The sequence below is a fragment of the Triturus cristatus genome, chromosome 12, assembly GCF_964204655.1.
Source record: "Triturus cristatus chromosome 12, aTriCri1.1, whole genome shotgun sequence".
NCBI classification, from domain to species: domain Eukaryota; kingdom Metazoa; phylum Chordata; class Amphibia; order Caudata; family Salamandridae; genus Triturus; species Triturus cristatus.
The window spans coordinates 297,479,546-297,503,522 of NC_140595.1; the positions used below are offsets into that span (position 1 = coordinate 297,479,546).

Sequence of the window (23,977 nt, forward strand, 5' to 3'; positions counted from 1 at the left end):
GGGGAATTTCACTGGTTTTTTATCAGTAAAATTTCCGCTAACTATAACATGTGTGAAACCTATGGTTTTTTCAGTGAATTTGCAAGGTTTTTTAAATGCTAATTCCTAACTATAACGTGTGTGAAACCTATGGTTTTTTCAGTGAATTAGTACGGTTTTTTAAATGCTAAGTTTTTTTCCCTTATAATAAGCCCTGTACATTTGGTGGCCTTCGGCCACCAAAAGCACAGGGGGTGGGGTAAGTGTGGATAGTGTTTTTTGCCCTTAACATAAGCCCTGTACATTTGGTGGCCTTCGGCCACCAAAAGCACAGGGGGTGGGGTAAGTGTGGATAGTGTTTTTTTTATTTTTATTTTTTTACCGTACGCTTACGGTAAGCGTACGGTAAGCGTACCCCGCGAAATTGCCGAAAAAAAAATAAAACCGTTTTTGCACTTGGGGGATGTTTGGGGACTCCCTCAACATGACTATGTGGGAGGGAGTTGTCAAAACAGCCCCGTAACATGTTTTTGGCCATCATGTTTGATAAACAACACTCAGTGCGAGAGACAAAATGGCGGCCGCCGCTTCCTGGTTTCGGCCGATTCGAATGTTTACTAAGATCTAAGAGCCAATCAGGCTCGCGCACGCCACCGTACGCTTACCGTAAGCGTACGGTAAGCGTACCGTAAGCTGGCTCAGATATATATATTGATTTAAAGGCTATTTTCTCAGAATCTACTGAACAGATTTACACCAAACCTACAAAAGGCACTTCCTTGACCTAGGGACTACCTCTCTGCCAAATTTTGAGTAATTCTGTTCAGCCGTTCGGGCTGTAGCTCGTTCTAAAGGTCCTATGGAAAAATGCATGGGAAAAACGCGTTTTGGGACCCCCCTTTTATCTCAGCCCCCGCTTGACGAATCCCCCCGAGACTTTCAGGGTAGGAGCGGAGCGTAGCGCCCCACCTATTTTGAGAAATTCGCGAGGATTTGTCGACCGGCGCCAAAGTTATTCAAAATAGAATGTTGAGGTTTTCCTATGGAAACGTGGTCCTAACTATAACTACCTACTGGCTATCGCCAGTAGGTAATGTGTATGTGTTTTTTTACAATATGCTACATACTTTCTGTATCCCTAGGATCTTCATTGATGGTCATAACCACTACAATAATTCTGCATTGTCCTCCAAGCACTTCTTTATATTTTTACAATCCATTTTAAATCGCCATACGGTGTTGATGTCCATCTGATTTCATGATGAGGTACACCCTACGATCGCATATCAGAGGCTCGGTTTCTTTTTCTGGGAGAATAGAATGCATCTGAACACCAGTTTCATGCCTCCATTGCTGCATTATATGTGCAGAAAGGAGAACAAGTATGAAGAAAATAAAAAGAAAGTGCAGACTGATAGGCTCCGTTGTAAAGAGAGAAAATAGAATGATGTCAGTTTAAGAATCTAAGAGACTTCTCTACCAACTGTGCCCGCCCACTCGCAGTTACCTCGGAGAACCAGTTATTTTTTCTGGCTAATTGAGCAGTACCTTTAGAGCATGTGAGATTTTGAAACCTCAATTTCGTTCAGTAAAATAAATATATTTAATTGCTTTTTAAGCTTCACTAGACATTTTGAAACCTGATCTGTTGAGTAACATAAAAAAAATTCAGACTCCTGAGAAATTTTCTCCACAAAATTCCTTCTTTTGAAATGTGCCCTCCATGTGGCAGAAAAAAGGTTTTATCAGTCCCTCACAAGGCCTGTGTGGTTTGTGTGCCAAAAGATTGTGTGGTAAGAAAATGAAGTCCGTAAAAAGATGTCTAAATGCACTCTCAAAGACAGAGATGGTATCGGGCTGAGGGGCAGAGGAAAAGCAGAAGAAAAAGTGAAGATTTGAAAGATCGTCTTCTCATGCCTCCTCAGATAAACAGCATGTTGGTGACAAAAGCTCTCAAAAAGGGAGATCAACAAAAAAATCTACATTGTCAAGACCTCAACAACATCACTCTCGACGTCATTCCGATTCGACATCTAAGCACCAGCGCGACTTGTTTTCCTTCAAAAGAGGGCTTGATGATACATGAACTATGTGAAACGAGAGTGAGGTACGAGCGCCATCAAAGAAACGCCTCCGATCAAGTGTTGACACAGGCATCAGTCAACATTGATCGGAGGAACCATTGACGGCGAAGTCCCATCTTTCAACCTTGAAAGCCTCAGTTTTTTTCAACATCAACGAAAACTGTAGATGTCTGTAGCCTCTTTACAATCTTCACCTTTTTTATGTTCACCGCAACTATCATCACTGGAACACCTGAATATGGATATCTCAACGGTTCTCTACCTCCTCTTTAACAACCATGCCTGAAACGAGAATAGAATCTTTGTCTAAGATATTATCTATTGCCTTACATCCTGTTACGCCAGGTCCTCATCCTTTGCCATTTATGCTAGTAAAGCCTAGCGTACCTTTTGAAGATCTGCCGCAACTACTTCTTGCAGACTTTAAACTTATCACTGAGGATGGTGTCAAGACCAACATCAATGTCACCACTAAGGAAGGAGAAACCAACTCTTTCTCCCTCTCAATACTATACTCCAGAGAAAATAAAAACACACCAATCTCCTTCAAGAGCTATTACACTCTTTACAACGTCAGAGTATTCTACGTCCCATACTCCAACTTCACTAGCGGCATCTAGAGCCTCTCTGGTTGACTACATCTCTACTCTATAGGTCTTAGTTAGAAGAGCTTTTAAATTAAATATCCCTCTTGAGTCTCACTAGCCGACTGTATTAGTGATACCCGAGACCTTGCAAAATAAGGCGGCTCCTAAACCTCTCTTGCCATTAGTACCTGGTCTACTGGTGATAGCAAAATAAATGTTTTCAACACCTCCGACAGATAAAGCAGCAACTCCAAGGTTGCTAAAGAAATGTAAAGCAGTTGAGCATGAATCTGATTTTTTTTCTGTTCTAGTAACCCATATGAGGAAAAGTTGAGCATCAGCTCCAGAGACAACAGCTTCTCCAGAGAATAAAAGTAAGCACATTGATGTGGCTGGGCGAAAGGTATGCAGAATAGCTGCCTCACACCTTAAAATTGCAAGTGTTCTGCCCTCCTTGGTCATTCCCAACAAGACCTCTTTTTATTTTTATTTTCTTATAACGTGTTTTTATCAAAATTTTGCATTTACAGTGACATGTTGTACCATATAGCGATTCAACAGAGCACATTTACTTGGGGTCATCTCATAATGCAGTGGTGGCCTCGCAGTTATTAGTCGAGTTTCTTGTCATCATTAAGGTCTTTCTACAGAAAATTGCTGAATATAACTAGGGGGAAAAAAATGGGGGGGTTGCTCGTGGAGTTCCAGGTACAGATATATAGTGAGGTCTTAGGATGGCGTGTGTCCCAGTGAGTGGTGGTTCCGCGAGGTACCAGAGGCGCGGGGGAGGGCCTGTGATCGGTCTAGCTCCGGGGGTCCGACTTACTCTTGAGACGCATTTCCTGGCACTAATACCTAGTGGCTTTAAGGGTGCACTGCGGGAGGAGATCTGGCATCCATGTTCGCGCCTGCATCTGTGATTGTGTGACTCGTGGTGTGTGAGGGACTCTCTCCGGGTCGTCATGGGGTAGTGGTTGTTTAAATTGGTGCAGTAGGATAGCCCAATCCATTGATATGGGGTGTTTGCGCATCCCTTTCACCTCTTCTTCTCTCAATGTTTCTTCCTCCGCCGCTGCCCATTTGTGTACCGGCGATCGGAGGGCCTGTGGAGGACCACCAGTGCATGGCTATGTTCCGCTTGGCTAATAAAATGGCCAGTGAGACAAATCTGAGGGGCTCTTTGTGTTGTTTCCTCTTCTGATAGATACCCAGTGCACAGACCTCCCATGTATCCAGATATGTGAGCCCAGTAAGATCCCTGAGTGATGTGTTGCCAGTATGATTGTAATGTGGGGCAGCTCCAGAACATATGCTGAAAATCCGCAGCTTGCGAATGGCACCTGGGGCATGAGAACTGGGTGTCGGGGTAAAAGCGTTGGAGGCGTGCTGGTGTCAAGTACGCCCTGTGTAGGATGTAGAACTGTATATTTTTTAAACGCACGTTTCGAGACACCTTCTTGGGGTGTTCGAGGGCTCTTACCCATTCCTATTGTGTAGGGAGCGGCCTAATTCGTCTTCCCAGGTGACCCGTAGGGTCTCTAGTGGTTTGTTCCTGAGTTCCCTGATGGCTTTATAGAGCCCTGTGACCAAGTGTCGTCCCACTCCCATATGTAAGATTGTGTGTATGACTGAGTGTGTAGGTGGTTCTCCTGTCGAAAGGTCATGGTATTGTAGATAGTTTGCGAGGAGTTGATGGCGGAGCAAGAATTGGCCAGCGGGGAGATCGTGTTCCTCTGTCAGTCGCTGGAATGGCCTAAGCTGGCCATCCTCGAACAGCGACTCTGCCTCAGTGATGCCGCAGTCTGTCCATGTACATAGCATGTTAGGTGTGTAGTAGTGTTCATGTTTGGGCAATCCGACCAGCGGGAGAAGAGGGGAGTATGGGGTCCTCCCTGACGACATACGGATTCCCAGCAAGACCTTTGTGTAGGAATGAGCTCCTTTTATTGAGAGCTTACCAAAGCACCATCAAATGAATATAGTAAAATGTTTCAAGTAAATATATTGGTAGCCAACCAGATAATTAGTGCTGTAGTTGATTAGACCGCTTTGGCAGCAACCGGGTATTATCATGGCATATCCATAGGAAGATCTTCATGGCAAAGTCTAACCACTCTTAAACCAGGGGCTCAACTAAAGATTATGAACCTGCCTTTTCCTGGCAAATATCTGTTTGACCATGCACACTGAAAAGTGATGTTAAAGGTGAAAACTGAGGCAGAAACTTCAAAAGCAGTTGGTCTCGAGAAACTGGAAAATCCTTTTGACCACAGTAAATATCCAGGGATCATAGGTTTTTATCAGCGTAGTGTTCAGACCCCTCACTGGTCTTTCAATTAACAACAACAGCAACAACAACCGTATCCTCTGGGTCAGAGGTACCCATACCAATCCAGAACCTATAAGCAGAGAACAACCCAGATGAAATCGCTGTATCCTTACAAAAGACAAATGGGTGCTAGTTATAATAGATCGTGCATATGTTCTATGTTTCAAAACCATTCCTCCTCTGATCTCATCAAAACCACCTGCGAAGCACCAGCTTCATGTATTCTGGATAGGAGCTTCTATCCTGTTAAAGAAAGGAGCTATAGATCCAGTTCCATTGGACCAAAACGATCTAGGAGTTTACTCCAGATATTTCCTCATATTGAAAAAGGACTATAGGAAACTGGGTTATTAGGTTTTGGGGTTGTGAGACTTAAGTAATAATGCCACCATTTACTGTGAGGTCCAGTCAGGTCTAAATAAAATAAACTTTAGCACTTTTAAAGGTCAGAGCACATACACTGGGCGATGGACGTCAGTGTGCAGAGTCATTACACTAGTACCTAACGTCATCAAGAATTGGGGGCAAAAAGGGAGATTGTCCCTACAAAAAGACATACTCCTATAAGGACCGAAAAGAGAATTCAGGTCCATAAAAAATCTCCGATACAGAAACAATTTTATCAAGAAAGAAAAATTTCAAATTTGAGCTCTTCATCAAATGTATCTGCATCAAAGTGAAAATCATGGATGTGTGCAATAGACCTATCAGATACTTATTTCAACATTCCTGTTGCTCGCCCGACAGAATTATTTTAATTTTTTTTTCTAATAGGAAACAGACTATTATCAATACACTATACCAATTTATGGCCTAAAATCTGCTTCTATGATGTTTTCCAAATTCATGGTTGTAATAGCGGCTCATCTAAGAATGAAAGAATATACATTTATCCATGCTTAGATGACTGGCTGCTGAAAGCTCCCAGTCAAGAGAAAGTAATACACGACTACCTGATGACCATGCGATTGTTGAAAAAATTAGGTCTGCTGATAAACAACCAAACATCAATATCAACAGCAGTTTAGAGACTGTCTTATCTAAGAGCAGCGCTGGACACCAAAAGGGCAAGAGTGTAACCCTTGGAGGAGAGCGTTTTATCGATCAGGGACATATGTCATGTCCTCATATCAACCCTTCGACTATCTGTGAGAAAGGTGGCCTCACTTGTAGATTCAACGGATTCTTGTATATACATTGTACCAAATGCAAGGTTGCATATGAGACCTCTTCAGCAGTGCTTCGAAGACTAATGGAGTCAAAGAGAAAACAGTTGAGAAGACCGATTGACTTTGACAATTGCAGCAAGACAATTTCTTACCTGGTGGTGCAAAAATCAGAGTTTGCTACTCCATTACAGAAACCGTTTCTGTCTCAAGTATTAGTAATGGATGCTACCCTTAGAGAAAGGGGCGCGCACCTACAGTATCTAACAGTTCAAGTTCAGTGGTCAAAAAGTGAAAAATCGTACCAGCCTGTGAAATTTATGCCAAATATGTTGTGCATATTAAACTCGAAAAGCTAATAAAAATATACTAGGAAAAAAAGAGAAAAATCATACCACCTACATTGATGAGAGCTGGAACTCCTTCACTAGACCTCTTTGCAACAGAAGGAAGAAAACAAATAATCCTGAGACTTCTCATCCAGAATTCCAGAACAGGGCTCTCTAGTGAATGATTTTTTGAGCGAATGGTCAAGACCTTTACTCTATGCTTTTCCACCAATCCCATTATTACCAATAATGGTTCTGAAACTTTGAAGGTTCCCATCGAAAATGATACTGATAGCTCCAGATTGGCCAAGGCTGTGGTGGTAGCGGGACTTATTACAAATGTCCATAAAAGCACTCAAGAGGCTGCTGTTCAGGCCAGAACTGCTAAGGAGACTTCGGGGTCCAATTCAACCCCTGATCTTGTATCGTTAAATTTGGTTGCATGGCTCCTGAGGTCGGAAAATATGGATACCTAAATTTGCCACCGGCCTAGATGGAGCAAAGAAAGCAAAATGTCCCTCAACAAGGACATGTTATGCCCTAAAGTAAGAAATATTATGTTTTTGGTGTCAGAAGAAAGAACACAACCCTGTAACATATCAATGACGCAATATTCCCTCAATATCTGTTACACTTGGCTCAAAAGAAGCTGTATTTTTTATCAATAAAAGTTTCTGTTTGCACCCGTAATAGCATACAGAAAATCTTTAACCCAATTAACATTTTTCAAAGTACCAGTCATCAAAGATTTTTAGGAAAGACTGAAAAAAATCTTTCCTCCAATTTGACATCCTTCTCCACCTTGTGAGATAAATACATTGCTTTCAAAACTGGTGGGTTCACCTTTCAAACTTATACACAAGACTACATTGCAGCATTTGTCATGGAAAATAGCATTTCAATAGTTCTTCAGCTATGAGAGTAAGCGAACTGCAAGCATCATCTACAGTGGAACCATTTACTGTTTTCCACACTAACAGAGTAGTAATGCGAACTCATCCCTCTTTCTTCCTCAAAGTAGGTTCAGATTTCCATATTAATCACTCTGTTACTCTTCCTAGATTCTTTCCCAATCCTTCAACACATGTAGAGCATGCCCTGTACTCTTTAGACATTAGAAGGGTTTTACATTTCTATCTAGTCAAAGGAAGGATTTGAAGAAAACGTCTCAACTATTTGTTAATTATGGCTCAATAAGACAAAGTAAGGCCACATCCAAAAAATCTATAGCTAGATGGATAGTTTCTTGTATCACACAATGCTACCAGTTTGCAAAAACATGTTTCTAGGTAAACCTAGAGCTCAATCTACCAGAGGAAGATCAGTTACTACAGCTTGGCTCAGTGTGCATAGCTAGCATATGTCCAGCGGCTACTTAGAAATCACTTCACATATTACCTAATCATTATTGCTTAGATTCAGATGTGCAAACATGGGCCAATAAACTCTAAAGAATGCCTTTAGAGAGAACATTCTATTTTCTATTTTACCTAGTTAATTTCACAGACACTCTGATAGGATCCTTCAGTTGGTAACAGTTGGAGGAAAATAATTCTCTTCCTACTGCCCAACAGCCAAGTTCGCTATTCTTTTCTAGTGTTTATGACCATCAGTGAAGATCCTATGATTCAGAAGAACACGTTTCTTAGTTGTCGTTCTGGTTCTTTATCGTAGGTATCTTCACTGAAGTCATAAACCACCCGCCTTCCCAGCTACCATTGTTAGGCTTTGGAAAGGCAACAACGATTTCCAGTTCACTGTATTTACTACTGTAAAAAAGAACTGGTTCTCTGAGGTAACTGTCAGTAGGGTACTCTCTGGGTAGAAAAGCCTCTTAGATTCTTAAAACTCAATAGAGCCTATCAGTTTGTTTTTTCTTTTTCTTTTCTTTAAATATTTTCACCTTTCTGCACATATAATGCTACAATACAGGCTTGAAATGGGTACTCGGAGTCATTATATTCTCCCAGAAATAGAAATTCAGCCTCTGACAGGCTGTCATAGGGATTACCTCATCGTGAACTCAGGTAGACATCAACACCCTATGGATATTTAAAATGGATTGTAAGCATATAAAGAAGAGCTCTGGGATCCAGGAAGGCAGCGCAGTATTATTCTAATGTATGACTTCAATGAAAGATTCCTATGATGCAGGACCAGGACTACTAGTAAATAACATATTCATTTTTCTGATCAAAATAATCCACGCCTTCTTAGGATATTAAACTTACTTACATGAGTGTTATCTCTGAATTAAAAGTATATTTCCTTGGTCACACTCTACTTTGTTTGTATGTCTGTCCTGTTGTGTGAATGATTAATTTGCTGTTCCTGTTTCTCCCCTGGTCTCTGTCCTTCCTTCTCAGGACCTCTTGGACTCGGACGAGCTGTTAGACCCAGAGGATTTGAAAAAGCCTGATCCATCTTCCCTTCGTGCTACTGCATGCGGAGAAGGAAGCGATAAAAAGAAAAAAGCCTGCAAGAACTGGTGAGTATCTGTTTCTCAAACCCTGCAGTTAGGCACCACCTGCATTTCCTTCCCATAGAAGGGCCATATACAAGCCTATCCCCAAACCAGAGTAATCATTGGCTATCACACTGAACCTGCCCCACTCCCACTTCTCTAATTTCTCACTAACATTCAAATTGGTTCATCTGCTCACTTTGGCAGCATGAGCCAACCCCTTTCATTAACAAAGAATCTGAACAGCTCTGCTCCTGTGACTTTGATGGGGCTACTCTGCTTCCTCTTCATTTTATAAAGGAGAACAAAAGCGGACAACTTCTTCAGGACAGGATACCTAGAGGCCAGTTCAGGTTAGAAGTGTAAAGCCCATGGGAAGAATAGTGACTCCTGTTTGCCAGAAGCAGGATTGGGAAGAAAGAAATTCCCAACAGAAATACAGCTTTCTATTACACTGAAGACGGCCCTAAAAGAGTAGAATTACATTACAAGACCTGCATCTGATCTAGTGTCTTCTCCACGCAGCACATGTGGCCTTGCTGAGGAGCTGGAGCTGGAGCAGGAGAAGGGGAAGAGTGCACCAGCACCTGCCTCGCAGTCCAAGTCCGCTTGTGGAAATGTAAGTGCCATGTGTTTCTGAATATTTGACAAGCATTCCACTGTCTCTGAAGAGGCTGGTTTCTTCCTATAAATGTGACTGACACTGCTAGCCCCTTCCCCTGTACTGCCCACCAAGTATACTATTACATGCTACATATAGACCACCCACTTGCTTTGAATGTTTACTTTGTAGCAGGGTACCATAATTTTTATTTCTCTTGCACAAGAGCTGATCTCCTAAATTTGATATTTTATGTCAAATCTTCATTTGGTCTGTGACTCGTATGCACCGCTGTCTTACTTTCAGCTTTTTCCCACCCTCTGTTCACCAGAGGAACATATAGGTTCGAGGCATGTGGGCTGCTGAATTCATATCTGTGCATAGATCGCCGCCTAGTGTTGGGTCCGGATGATTGCACATTGTTGTCCTGGAAGAGTCTTCGAAGTATCACGAGATAGGTGGCTCCTCCACTGGACTACAGTGTGCATGGGCATCCTCTCCATCCTCAGATTGTTTTTTTCCGCCATTGGGTTCGGATGTGCTTATCTTAGCTCAAGTTAGGAAAACTTTATTTAAGGCCTAAAGCCTTTAGGTATCGTCGCTATTGTTTGCGTTCGCTATCGACAAACTGTTATACTTGTTCTCGGAGTTATTCACTCTTCTCAGACCTAGTTTCGGTCCGACCAGCGATCAGCGTTCGAGAATGGAATCGATGACTCCCTTCAAAAGATGTCCTTTATGCCATGCGAAATATCCACACATCGATGTCCATCCGGTGTGTAACAAATGTTTTTCACCGGATCATGATGAGTCAAAGTGTATGGCCTGCGCCCGGTTTCGGTCAAAGAAGACACTTCGGAAACGACGGGCGGCTAGACTGGAGGCCAAACAATCTGCGCCTAACCCGGTTAACATATTCAGCACCGAGGATGAAGAGGTCGAGAGCGTCGAAGAGATAGACTCGAGCCATGCTTCGGAGCATGAATCCCAATCTGACGACGAGGGTAATGGGATCTTCGAGGACGAAGACATCGTCGACGAGGTAGGAGACGACGATGAGGCCCTTGGGTCCGAGGAAGATAGCTCTGGCGAGGAGCTAGGCCAATCCGTCGATGCGGAGGCCGAAGGGGACAGTCTTGATAAGGCTCAGGTCGAGGGATCGCCTGCGGGCCTTACTCAAATCAGTCGGATCGTTCAACAGCCCCGCCGGAAGGCCCGGCTTCGAACATTTCAAAGGAGCCGACAATATCAAAAAAGACTGGTTTACATTCAGTGAAAGCTAAACCAAACCCAGCACCGGTCAAATCGAAACCGAAAGTGCAACTGGTTCAGGTCGGATCGAAGGCATCGAAGCCCTCCAATCCGTCGACACAGAAAAAGGACATCGGAGCCGACCAAAGTCGGAAGGACTTCGGTACCGAGAAACCAAAAAAGGGCTTCGGCACCGAGACACAGAGAAAGGCCCTGGGTCCTGAGAAGACGCAACGGCCTATGGCACCGAAAGTTGGGGCACCAACCACCAAGGTCACGGTGGTCGATCCGACTACGTCCACACCGAAGAGTGCGGCTGCCAAAATATCGGATCAACAGGGCGTCGATCCAAAACTTCGGATCGATCACCCGAAGGCTGGGAAGACACCGGAGACCGCGTCTAGGCCTGTCTCCAAAGAGCCTATCGGTTCCAAAGCACCGTCTGCATTCACATTGCAACAGGTGTCGGAGTCCCTAAAGCGCATCAGGGAACGGGCAACCCTCGAACCAAAGACGGGTACGGGTATTAAACCAAAGGATAGAGAAAAAATACAAACCAGCACCCGGAGACCCAATGTACAGGGTCAATTGCCGTTGGACTCCATGGTAATTTCAAATGCCCGCAAAAGAGCTAACTCGCAGACTACGGGTGATGCTCCTCCTCCAGACAAGGAGTCCAAAGTGCTAGAAACATCAGGCAAAAGGGTAGCAGCACAAGCAGCAAACATCTGGCGCATTGCCAACACTCAAGCACTCCTGGCCAGATACGATAGGTCACACTACGATACATTAGAAACACTGCTAGAACACCTACCAGATGAGTACAAAGAGGGAGCGGAGCTCCTCATCAGAGAGGGACAACTCATTACAAATGCGTCCATCAAATGCGCACTAGATGCAGCTGACACTGCAGCAAGGGCCATCAATACTAGTGTGATGTTGAGGAGGCACGCATGGCTGAGAATATCAGGTTTCAAACCTGAGATTCAAAATAATATCTTGAATCAACCAGTCAACCCAGACTTTTTATTTGGCCCCGAGGTTGAGGCTACACTGGAAAAGATTAAAAAGGACACTGAAACTGCGAAGTCTATGGGGGCTCTACAGTCGCAGCAGTTTCGCAGTGGCTCCTTTCGTCGTCCCGGCAATAAGGGAGCAGCTAGAGGTCAGGGGTCCCAGCAGCAGTACAGTAAAGGCAGTACCCAGAGTACCTAAAATAAAAACAATAGGGGTGGATATCGTGGATCCAGCACCAAAGGCAGAGGACAAGGACATGCCAACACCAGGTCCTCCGCCAATAACAAACAGTGACGTCTTGTCACTGCCCCCCGCCCACATAACACCGGTCGGGGGGAGACTCCAACAGTTCCTGCCGGTCTGGAGATCCATCACCACAGACAGGTGGGTCAGAGAAATTGTCCAGTACGGTTATTGTCTGGAATTAACATCCAATCCACCCAACATACCACCAAGACACCGTCCTATGTCCGCAAAGCACTTGACATTATTGCAGCAAGAAGTACTAAGTATGCTGCAAAAAGGAGCCATAGAGCTCGTGCCTATGGAACAGTGGGGGGTCAGGGGTGTACTCTCTGTACTTCTTAATCCCAAAAAAGGACGGGTCTCTACGACCTATACTGGACCTCAGACCTCTCAACCAATACATTCTGTCAGAGCATTTTCATATGCTCACCCTCCTGCAGGTTCTGCCATTACTCAGTCAGGGAGACTTCCTAGCAACACTAGATTTAAAGGATGCGTATTTCCACATACCCATAAACCCATCACACAAACAATATCTCAGGTTCACTCTTCAGGATCAGCATTATCAGTTCAAAGTACTCCCTTTCGGGGTAACAACGGCACCCAGAGTCTTTACCAAGTGCCTAGCAACAGTGGCTGCCCACTTAAGGAGACAGCACATTCACGTCTTCCCTTACCTGGACTACTGGCTTGTTCAGGCAAAGTCAGCCCAGCAGTGTGCCAGCCACGTATCCCACACCATTCACCTTCTTCACAGTCTGGGATTCTCACTAAATTATCCAAAGTCACATCTTCAACCCGCCCACGTGCGGCAGTACCTGGGCGCGACCATAGACACTCTGGCTGCCAAAGCTCAGCCAAATTTAGCGAGAATCAACAGCATGCAACTGCTGATAAAAAAGTTCAAACCTCAACACTCCCTTCCGGCGCTAGTGTTCATGCAGTTGATAGGCATGATGGCCTCCTGTATCTTCATAGTCCCGCACGCGAGACTACATATGCGCCCGCTTCAGGAGTGCTTAGCACGTCAATGGAATCAGACTCAAGGACAGTTGAAAGACCTAGTGTTGGTGAGCGGTCGGGCATACAACTCTCTGCATTGGTGGAATCCACACAACCTTTGCAAGGGCCGACCGTTCCAAGAGCCTGTTCCACAAATAATACTGACGGCGGACGCGTCTCTCCAGGGATGGGGAGCTCATGTACTCAATTACACAGTGCAGGGACTATGGACGACACAGCAAAAGAAGATGCACATCAACCTTCTGGAATTGATGGCTATCTTCCTAGCAATGAAGGCATTCAAAGTACACTTGTGCAACAAAGTCGTGTTGATCCGGACGGACAACATAACTGCCATGTACTACATACAGAAGCAGGGAGGAACACACTCTCCACAGTTGTCTCATCTGGCTCAGAGCATGTGGAAGTGGGCCATTCAAAGGAACATGTTCCTCATGGCGGAACACCTCCCGGGCAAAGAGAACCAGATGGCGGATCTGCTCAGCAGACACAGCCACCAGATGCACGAGTGGGAGCTACATCCATCAGTACTCCAACCGTACTTCCAGCAGTGGGGTCATCCAGAGATAGACCTATTCGCCACAAGGGAAAATGCAAAATGCCAAAGCTTTGCCGCCAGGTTTCCGCATCCACAGTCGCAGGGCAATGCGATATGGATGAACTGGTCAGGCAAATTTGCGTACGCTTTTCCCCCAGCGCCATTAATACCGCTAGTGGCACGCAAACTACGGCAACACTCAATGACACTCATCCTGGTTGCTCCAATGTGGGCACACCAGCCGTGGCACACCACATTACTAGAACTTTCCGTGGTGCCGCCTCAAAGACCGCGGCTAACACCCAGACTTTTAACGCAGAACCATGGCGAAATTCAGCACCCAGATCCGCAACAGTTGAACCTGGCGATCTGGCTCCTGAAGTCTTAGAGTTTGGCTACCTGAACCTGCCTCCAGAATGTATGAATATCATCAAGGAGCCCAGGAGGCCCACAACCAGAGCTTGCTATGCGGCTAAATGGAAAAGGTTTGTCATTTACTGTAAACACAATGACATTAACCCGCTAGATGCATCCATTCAGAACATCATCTGTTACCTGTTACACTTATACCGATGCAATCTGGCATACAGCTCCATCCGTATACATCTAACTGCAATAGCGGCATATCTTCAAAACAGGCAGCACCTCTCTTTATTCAGAGTGCCTGCCATCAAAGCCTTCTTAGAGGGACTCTAACGAGTGATCCCTCCCACACACCCACCGGCACCGGTGTGGAACCTAAATGTGGTCCTCACCAGATTGATGGGTCCACCTTTCGAACCTCTACATTCATGTGAGATTCAATTCCTCACCTGGAAAGTAGCTTTCTTAGTGGCAATCACTTCATTGAGAAGAGTTAGTGAACTCCAGGCACTAACCATTCAAGAGCCATTCATACAGGTTCACGCAAACAGGGTTGTACTACGTACCAACCCCACATTCATGCCTAAAGTGATATCGCAGTTCCACATGAATCAGACTATTGAACTGCCTGTTTTCTTTCCAAATCCAGAAAATGTCGCAGAGAGAATGCTCCATACACTAGATGTAAAGAGGGCCCTCATGTACTATATAGACAGGACACAGGATTTTAGGAAAACAAAACAACTGTTGGTTGCCTTTTCTCCACAACACAAGGGCAACGCCATTTCCAAAGCAGGGATAGCCAGATGGATCGTTAAATGTATTCAAATTTGCTATGAAAAAGCTAAACGCACATTAACAATTCCTCCCAGAGCCCACTCAACACGAAAGTTAGGGGCGTCCATGGCTTTCCTAGGGAACATTCCTTTAGAGGAAATATATAGAGCAGCCACATGGTCCACTATACATACATTTACTAAACACTACTGTGTAGATGTGCATTCAAAACAGCAGGCAGCTGTAGGACAGGCTGTTCTCAAGACCCTTTTTCAGACTGCTGCAGCTGGCACGGGCGGCCGCCGGTAATGGAGGAACTGCTATGTAATCTATGCACAGATATGAATTCAGCAGCCCACATGCCTCGAACCGAATATGCTACTTACCAGTATGCATCTGTTCTTGGCATGTAGGGCTGGTGACATTCATATCGCCCAATCTCCTCCCCGGCGCCTGTAGCGGCTGCAGCACTCAGAATTACTGTATAGCATGGTAATCACTCACTGTATCTACTCCATCACTGCCACAATGGCGAAAAACAATCTGAGGATGGATAGGATGCCCATGCGCACTGTAGTCCAGGGGAGGAGTCACCTATCCAAGGATACTTCGAAGACTCTTCCAGGACAACAACGTGCAATCATCCGGACCCAACACTAGGCGGCGATCTATGCACAGATATGAATGTCAGCAGCCCTACATGCCAAGAACAGATGCATACTGGTAAGTAGCATATTCGATTAGCAGGAGCCTAAGGGGAGCACATCCGGGGGCACAAGTGAACAGAAATGACTAGGGGCCCCCATAATACACAAACTACAAAGAAGCACGTGGATTTTATGCATCGGAACACCACCCTCCTCCTGCTTCACAGAAATAGGAATCAGGAGGCAGGCTATGTTTGCCCAGAACCGCTCTGCTTATAGATTCCATTGATATCACCTAGGCTTGGAAAACAGAAAAAAAGTTCAGGGGAAGAGAAGCACACAGAAAAAAACAGGTAATGTGGATGGAGAGGAAAGGAGCAGTCACAGCATAATACATGTGTCGGTGGCTTTCCCTCAGTGGAAAGTCCTTTGTTGAGACTTCATTTCCACCTGCAAAAACAGGCATCTCCTCTTAAAGCTCCTGGACTAGAGAACTCTCTTCGAGTGAGGGTGTCCTGTCCTCTGCTAAGCTTTGGCAACTTTCACATCATGCACTACTCACATTGTCCCATGTGGAGAAATATTTATCTGTCATCCACAAATGTGTAAAGAATTGTGTAGCATGGGACTTCAGTAAGCATTGAAGACTCCTTTGCAAAAGCATTTAATAAATAGGTGCTCACAGTTGATCTGAGCATTTTAGGGGAAGAATGCCTTGCCTCAAACAATGTAGGGTGGTCAACGCTGGTTTTACTGATAAACTACTGCGGGGACCAATTCTGAGAAGTAAAGTCATTGTTCGAAAATCTGTATGTGCAAAATCTGTTCTGAATGTATCCAATGGGCTAACTAATGTGTATTCCACTTGTCTTTATATCAGTGTTCCCATGTGAAACTCCAGCAATTCATTGGCTTACTTAAAACACTTGGCTGAGTAAATTACTCTGTATGGAGCCATTGGCTACTATAAACAAATTGCATTGTATTAAATCTTTCTGGAAAAGACTTTTAATTGCAGATTCCTTCCTTAGAATATCCCCCAGGGGTCAGACTAAACCTAGACAATCTTAAGCAGTACCTCTGCACGCCAGTAGGTGGCGCTGGTGACTCCAAGTCGACCACACCAGATGTGACAAGCGTGGTGCCTATATAAGTGTCACCCCAGCACGCTGACATTAGTTCCTTTCTTTCTGTGGCAACAGTCACGGATCTGGTGAGCTAACTTGGTTGCTTTATGACCAGCTTTTTTTTCGATTCTTGTCGAGCTATGTTTTTTTAAGATTATTTCCAATGTGTTAGGGCCATGTCCTTTCAGAAAACTGCATTATTTAAACCTTGCAGAGAATGTCAAAGTCAGATGTCTGTGACTGATCCCCACTAGGTTTGTCTTTTGTGATAGGGGTCGAGTCACAACTCCAAGTCCTGTTCAGCACCCTAAGGTAATTTGGGAAAGGTCTCTGAAGTTTCTCGTGGCGCAGAAGTCCTAGACGTTGCATCGTACCCACCCTCTAGGGCGGTGTCAGTCCTGTGGACCATCTCAGGCCCACTCCCGGAGCAGTTTCCACAACCGTTCATCGTTGAAGTTGTTGTGCAAGTCCAAAAATAAGTCCAAATGTCGCTCAACTTCACTGCGCCTTTCCAAGTCTCTGGAAGGGGCGCAGGGCAGTCCCCAAGCCTCTAGACACTGCTTCCACACACCACCAGCACCCATTCTATCTCTGTGCCTTCCGGAGTTTCCCAAAGCTACTCCTGCCCTGCTTTAGAAGTTCTGTGAGGCCATGGCCCTTATCTTATGGCAACCCACCCCCTTTGGAGCTCCTTTCGGGCCCCAATGAGCTGAGAAGTGTCACTCCCGGACTACTGTAGGCAGGTCCTCCCTGATGCCAGTTGGACCCTATGGATCCGCCCCTGTGTCTGGACCGACCCTGGTCCCGAACCCCATTTTGTCTCCTTTACTCTCACAGGGTCTTGGCGCCCTCAACTTTGTTTGTGTCATCCCTGACACCATGTAACGCGGGTGATCTTATCTTCCTATCTGACTCCGAGACGGTTCTGCATTGACCTCGTCAGATGTCTATGCCGGCGCTGCTCAGGACAAGACAGACTTCGGGGACAGACACAGTGGAGGCGATCAGAGGACTCTGTCTACAGTAGAGACCTGACTCTAAATCAAGCTGTTAGAGTTGTGGGCCATCTGTTTTGGCATTGAAAGCGTTCCTTCCATCATTCAAAGGGAGGCTGGTGCAGTTGTTCATGGACAACAACGCTGCCATGTGGTACTGCAACAAGCAGAGTGGGGTGGGGTTGTTTCCAGTGCTTAATTTGTAAAAAGAATAAGTGTCAGGGCCCTCATCAGGAGACCACTGCAGCTTGCACCATACATTGCTCCTGCCAGAACCGCCAGTCACAGTACCTACACAACTACTAACCATCACACTCCTACAATTGTGACATATCAGACTATTCCAGGCTACCCACAGCTATACAAAATGCTTGGGCGGCACGTAACCGTCATTTTTTGTATATTAAATGAATAAACAACTTTTATGCTCTTCTCTAAATTAGAGAGACCGTGCCACTATGTGGCAGACTGCCACAAGCACCAGTGTTGACCATTAAGTGCCGATGCTGAGCACCGGAAACCACAAGCTCAAATTAAGCACTGGTTGTGGCCCATGTGCCAACAGGCCCTGCGCGACTGGACATGGCTAGAACCTCAGGACATCTTCATGGTCATACAACATCTAGCTGGATCTCTAAACGCCACGCAGGATGAACTCCGTTGGCTGTGCCTTGTGGACCACGAATCACATCAACATCCAGAGGTGGTTCACGGTCTCTTCCACAAATGGGAGGAACCATGGCTCGATCTATTCACCGCAGCAGAGAACGCCCAATGGTAGCACTTTTGCGTGTTGAAGTTTGCAAAGCTACTCTCACTCTGAGATGCTTTTGGCTTGGAGTGGAATTTGGGACACCTATACACCTTTCCGCTGATCCCACTTTTGCTCCGAGTCCTCAAAAAGATAAGGACCGACTAGGCCCAAGTCATCCTAGTGGCTCTGGATTGGACATAGAGAGTTTGGTATCCAGAACTCCTAGGCATTAGCGTCTGTCTGCTTCGGGAGGATCTCCTGTTGCAGCAGCAGGGCCGGGTCCTGCATCCCAACCTGCACACGCTCCATCTTCATGCTTGAAGATTGATCAGCGACAGCTGAATGGTTTCGATCTTCCTCCCGGGGTTGTTGACTTTGCTCTGGCAGCAAGTTGTTCCTCGACGAAAGCTATATACACCTGCTGTTGGGATAAGTTTGTGGCTTGGTGTTCAGACAAGTATGTAAATGCTTTTCCTGCTAAACTGTTTGAGGTGTTAATGTTTGCGCGATTGTTGACCCAGCAAGGCCTTGGTGGGAGCACTGTAAAGCGGTATTTTTCGGCTATATCAGAATTTCTGCGGTTGCTGGATCAGTCCTCCCTATTTAAGCCACTTGTGGCTAATTTCTTGAAAAGTTTGCAGCACATATTTCTGCCTTCTCTCTTCATTATGCCCCAGTGGGACTTATATTTGGTTTTGACCTATCTGATGTGCTCTGCCTTTGAACCCATTCATAGTCGTCCTCTCATGCTTTTGACTCTTAAAACTGGCTTTTAGATGGTCATTACATCGACCCGTAAGGTGAGAGAGCTTCAAGTCCTCTTGGTTTACCCATCGCATACTACCAGCACAAACTCGTTCTCTGAACATGTGCCTCCTTTCTACTTAAGGTGGTGACCCCATTTCATATCAGTCAGACAATCACTCTTCTGACGTTCTTTGCTCCCCCATACCCCTCTAAAGAGAAGTGGAGGCTCCATTGTTTGGATCCAAAGACAGCCCTCAGTTTTTTATTGATCGTACCAAGGAACACCAACTGGACAATCGGTTTTTATTGTATACACCACAGCAAAGGGATAGGCTGTCCAGAAGAGGATCATCTTTAGGTGAATTATACTCTGAATTAAAATTTGCTACACATTGGCAAAGAAGCAGCCTCCAGAAGGCTTGAGGACTCACTGTACCAGAGCCAAGGATGCGACTACTACACTACTGATGATAAGTAACTTGTTCTACTCTTGATTGTCTGATGGTGCTCCGAACGCCAGATTAGTAGGGCTGATGCCCGTTATATTGTTGTTATGATTTTAACCTCTTGCATTCTTTTTTTAGTTTGCTTTTATTTACTAGTAGAGATCACCTGGCAGGGGAGCCTACAGGTGAGTCAGGGGTTGCTAGACCCCAGTTCTGGTTTCTCATTTCTCCTCCCAGTTTTCTGGCTTTGCGCGCCAATCCACGCCTCCGGCACATGACTGTCCATTTAACACCATCAATAGCGTGTCTGCACAGCGGGTGTGCCTTTGGCGTGCTAAAGGCAAGCATGTGTGCGCCTGGATCGTGCCGAGTGCCAATCTCCCTGGACCTTCCAGACCAGTTTTAAGGCTTCTGACTGGTTAGTCACGGTTTGTGCTCTTAGTGCTGGATTCCACCAATAAGTGCCTAGCCCCCCCATTGTTTTGATATTGCCAGTCTCCCTTTAAAAGGTACCAATACTTGCCCTGACTGCATCTTTCTTCAGAGACCTCTGTCTTCTGTTCAGGGTCCCCCATCACTGTTGCTACCGTCCAGTTGGCCCACCCTGTTTACCATTCATTTCTGTCATGCGTGCACCTCGAAGCAAGATCTTTAATTTAGCACAGTATAGAATTCCATCTTTTCATGGAAGATCATGTTTATTCTCTTGCCTTTATCACTGAAACCTGGGCAGACCCTGTCTCTGACCCAGATTTTATGAAAGCTTTTCCCAAGGGCTACGGTATATATACCACAGGTTTTTCTGATCACTCAAGAGGTAGCGGCGGCCTAGCACTAATTTACAAATCTGATCTAATAGTCCACTGTGACCCCTTACCCTCTTCTTCAATATCGGGATATCTAATCCTTTAAAGGCACGCTGATTTACCGCCCACCTGCCCCACGTGCAATTTTTGCTCAAGACTTTTGCAGTTTGCTTGAGGCTAATATACTTCCCAATGGCTACACAGTGCTAGGTTATTTTAATTTTTACCTGGAAGCACAAACTGACCCGGACACTTCAACCCTGCTTCAAACAATGTCTTCCCTGGGCCTCTCCCAATTGGTTTCTGGTCCTACTCACTCAGCCGGTCACACATTGGACGGCCTTTTTACCAGTAATCTCTCTAAATATTTCACACTCCATACCATTAGCATCATCCGACCACAATGCTATTTCTTGTCATATCTCCAGTAACTTGCCGCATTCTCTTCCCTATTCCACCCCGTGCATAGGCCCTACTTGCGCATGGCATAAAATTGATCCAGTCATTCTTGCTAGCTCCCTAGTTAATACTCGCTCCACTCTTCCAGAGGATACAGATGAAGCCTCTATTCAATATTTATATTATTGGTTAGATGAAGCTATCTCATCCCTGGCTCCTCTTAAGCCAGACAAACTTAAGAGAAATAAGATCTCTGCCCCCTGGTTCTCGAAGGACCTCTAAGCAGAACTGCAGAAGACAAGAAAAAATATGGTATCGCGATTATAACAATGAAGAAAAGGTCAAATACAAGACATGTTTAAGTGTTTATAAATCAAACGTTTTTTGAGCTAAGGCAACCTATTTCACTCAGAAAATCGATTCTTTAGAACTTTTTCTGTTACCAATCTTACTAGGAATCCTAACAAGAACTCACTAGTTCTAGTCAGTCCATTTGCAACGAGATTGCCAGCTTTTTGTTCATAAAAGTCGATTCCATTTACAAAGGCCTTTCCAATATTCACAATCCATTGCAGGGCAATTCCTCTTCTTCCAGATTTCCTCTAGTGGCCCCCAGCTTCGCGGCTTTCAGATACCCACCCCAGCTCCGTTCATACGGTTGCTAGTATGATCAATGCAGCCAGATCAGGCTCCCCAGTGATCCTTGTCCTCCCAGGATTGCGGCTTCTATCGCTGACACTTAGGCCCTGGTTCTTAACGATATCTTACAACTCATTTTTCAGCATGGCTTCTTTCCAGTCAGCTGGAAGCAAGCTTCAGTCTTTCCTCTTCTTAAGAAACCTTCACTGGACTCCTTCGATCCAGATAACTATTGTCCAATATCAAATATCATGTCCTCCCTTGCCAGACAAGATTGTTGAGAAAGTAATGAACTCTCAACTCACAGAAATCATGCAGTCAGATAATTTATTGGATGCTACTCAATTTGGTTTCCGTTTAGACAACAGCACGGAAACTGCTTTAATCAATGCCAGTGAAGAGATTAGAATGTCCCTTGACTCTGGAGGCAAAGTGGCTCTGATCCTCTTTGATCTTCCGGCAGCGTTTGATACTGTCCATCGTTCTCCCTTCCTTGCGGGGTCCCACAGGGGTCCTCGCTCAGCCCAGCACTTTTTAATATTTACGTCACTCCTCTAGTGGAACTCATCAAGTCTTTCAGATGTTCCCTTACATACTATGCTGACGACACTCAAATAGTTGTCTCTCTCCGTAGTGAGGGACCTGATTTGAGCACCAGCTTCTGCAATTGCATGTAGGCAGTCAGCACCTGGATGTCCGGAGAACTGCCTTCAGCTGAATTGGGACAAGACCACGGTCTTGCTTTTTGGCCCCCAACCCTCTGCCTGGTGAACACAAGAACGGGCCCTCTTCCTTCGCCAGTTAGCAAAACCCGTAATCTGGGAGTCCTGATGAATGACAAACTTTCCTGTATGGACCAAGTTAATGCAATTTCTTCCAAGTGTTTTACACTTTTAAGCTGATGAAAAAAACTCCCTCCTTTTATTCCACTGAAACTCCAGAAATCAGGTGTCTCATCTCTAAATGTCTAGACTTGATCATTGCAATGCTCTTTACCTTAATGTTTATAAGTCTGTCCTTAATAAGCTTCAAACCTCACAGAATGCCGCGGCTCGTCGTTTTCATTAAGTCCCAAAACATCAATCTGTGTCCAAACTTCTGAAGAGGCTTCTCTGGCTGCTGATCAGGCACAGAGTTACTTTCAAGGCTCTTTGTATCGCCTATAAAGCCTTACATGACCATGGTCCTGCATTCCTGAAAAGCAGCTTCAATTGGTACACTCCCAACAGGTGACTAAGATCGGCCTCAGCCAAATTTGTAACTGTTCTAAATTCAAACGTACGGCATGGGGAGGCCGCAGCTATGTGCTGGGTGCTTCTACCGCCTGGAACAATCTTCCACTCTATATCAACTCCTCTACAAATCTTCTGACGTTCAGTAAATCTCTCAAGACCTGGTTATTTAATTCTGCATCATTCTTTCTTTCTTTCACTCTGTAGCCAGCCCGAAGACACCCTAGGGTATTTGTGCGCTAAATAAATGCATTTAACATAACATAAGTCCCAAACATTTGTCTTGTTTCTTACAAAAGAATGACATTGTCAGATTGAGCTTGCAGTGCTGAATCATAAACGGCCTCTCTATTGGGGAACCTACACCCCGACCAAACATACGGGAGGCTTGGCTAAATCGCTGCTGTTCAAGATGCAGTGGATTGTCTGGATAAAAAGCCAATTAGATGCCAGTACGCACCACCATAAAAAAGACATCTCTCCCTGATGAGATCTCAAGATGGAGACCAGGATTGGGTCATGCCGCAATTGTGGATTTTTGAAGGCTTGGAGGCGAGACCCTGGCCTTTCTGCTCTGCCCTCCCTTGTGTACCACCCATAGTGCTGCCTAGAAGTAGGTAGAGAAACCTCCTGCCTTGTGGAGATGGGACAGGCAGTCACAAGGGATGATGTCTGAGACAGCACTGTAGGCCTATTGTAGGTGTGTTTGAGGGTGTGAGATCCCCACAATCACATAACGCTAGAGCAGCAGGCTTCTTGCTCTTAACAGTATTTTCTTGTGTAAATGCATGCAGTCCTTGTTGAACCGTGCTGCGTTGCACCCACAAAGTGCTTGTTGTAGTGTGGTCCCTACTGAGCGTGAGATGCAGGCTATGTTGAGACCCTATTCCCTACCTGAAAATGTCTCAGAAGTCACCATGTGGAATAAAGAAGCAGCCGCTCAAATTGAAATCCACTGATATGAACCCCATGTGACGAAATTGCTGTAATGGACCTCTGAAGCAGCCTTGACCTGGTTAGAATGCCACCAAATAAACAAATACAGAAAGAACTGCTGGAGTTTGTTGCACCCACACTGACAGAGGATGACCCCAGACTGGGTTATCTCCATGCGGTGCCTGTGATGACAGATCACCCTCACCAGCCTGGCATGGCATGGCCATTACAAAATATGAATTGTAGGCGAGCATGGCGTTTAAAAAAAAAAAAAAAAAAATTATAACAAATGCTCAGAGAAGACCAAAAAGGAGATCTAGCAGGTAGCCTAGAGGACTTTAGAGATGACCTAAGACCCACATTAGAAAACCTTTGAAGGATGTGAGCTTTCTTTGTTATAGAATTGGAATGGAAGATTAACCTGGGTGAGCGCTATGATCTCCCAAAGAATTTAGGCCCCGTAAGCGACAGGTGAAATAGCGCTTTGAAGATGTG

General features: G+C 45.1%; 2 protein-coding genes across 6 annotated transcripts in view; one reads left to right on the forward strand and one right to left on the reverse strand.

Moving 5' to 3' along the window:
* CIAPIN1 (cytokine induced apoptosis inhibitor 1) overlaps positions 1–23,977 on the forward strand; it is a 169,119-nt gene that overhangs the window by 133,907 nt on the left and 11,235 nt on the right. For all 5 annotated transcript variants that reach the window (XM_085639167.1, XM_085639166.1, XM_085639164.1 and 2 more), the window contains exons 7-8: positions 8,841–8,962; positions 9,464–9,557. In XM_085639167.1, coding sequence (XP_085495293.1) covers positions 8,841–8,962; positions 9,464–9,557 — 216 coding nt within the window. The remainder of the gene's footprint in view (positions 1–8,840; positions 8,963–9,463; positions 9,558–23,977) is intronic.
* The window catches only part of LOC146775912 (C-C motif chemokine 22-like), a 97,499-nt gene that overhangs the window by 33,764 nt on the left and 39,758 nt on the right, over positions 1–23,977 (reverse strand). The gene's annotated exons all lie outside the window — the stretch shown is intronic.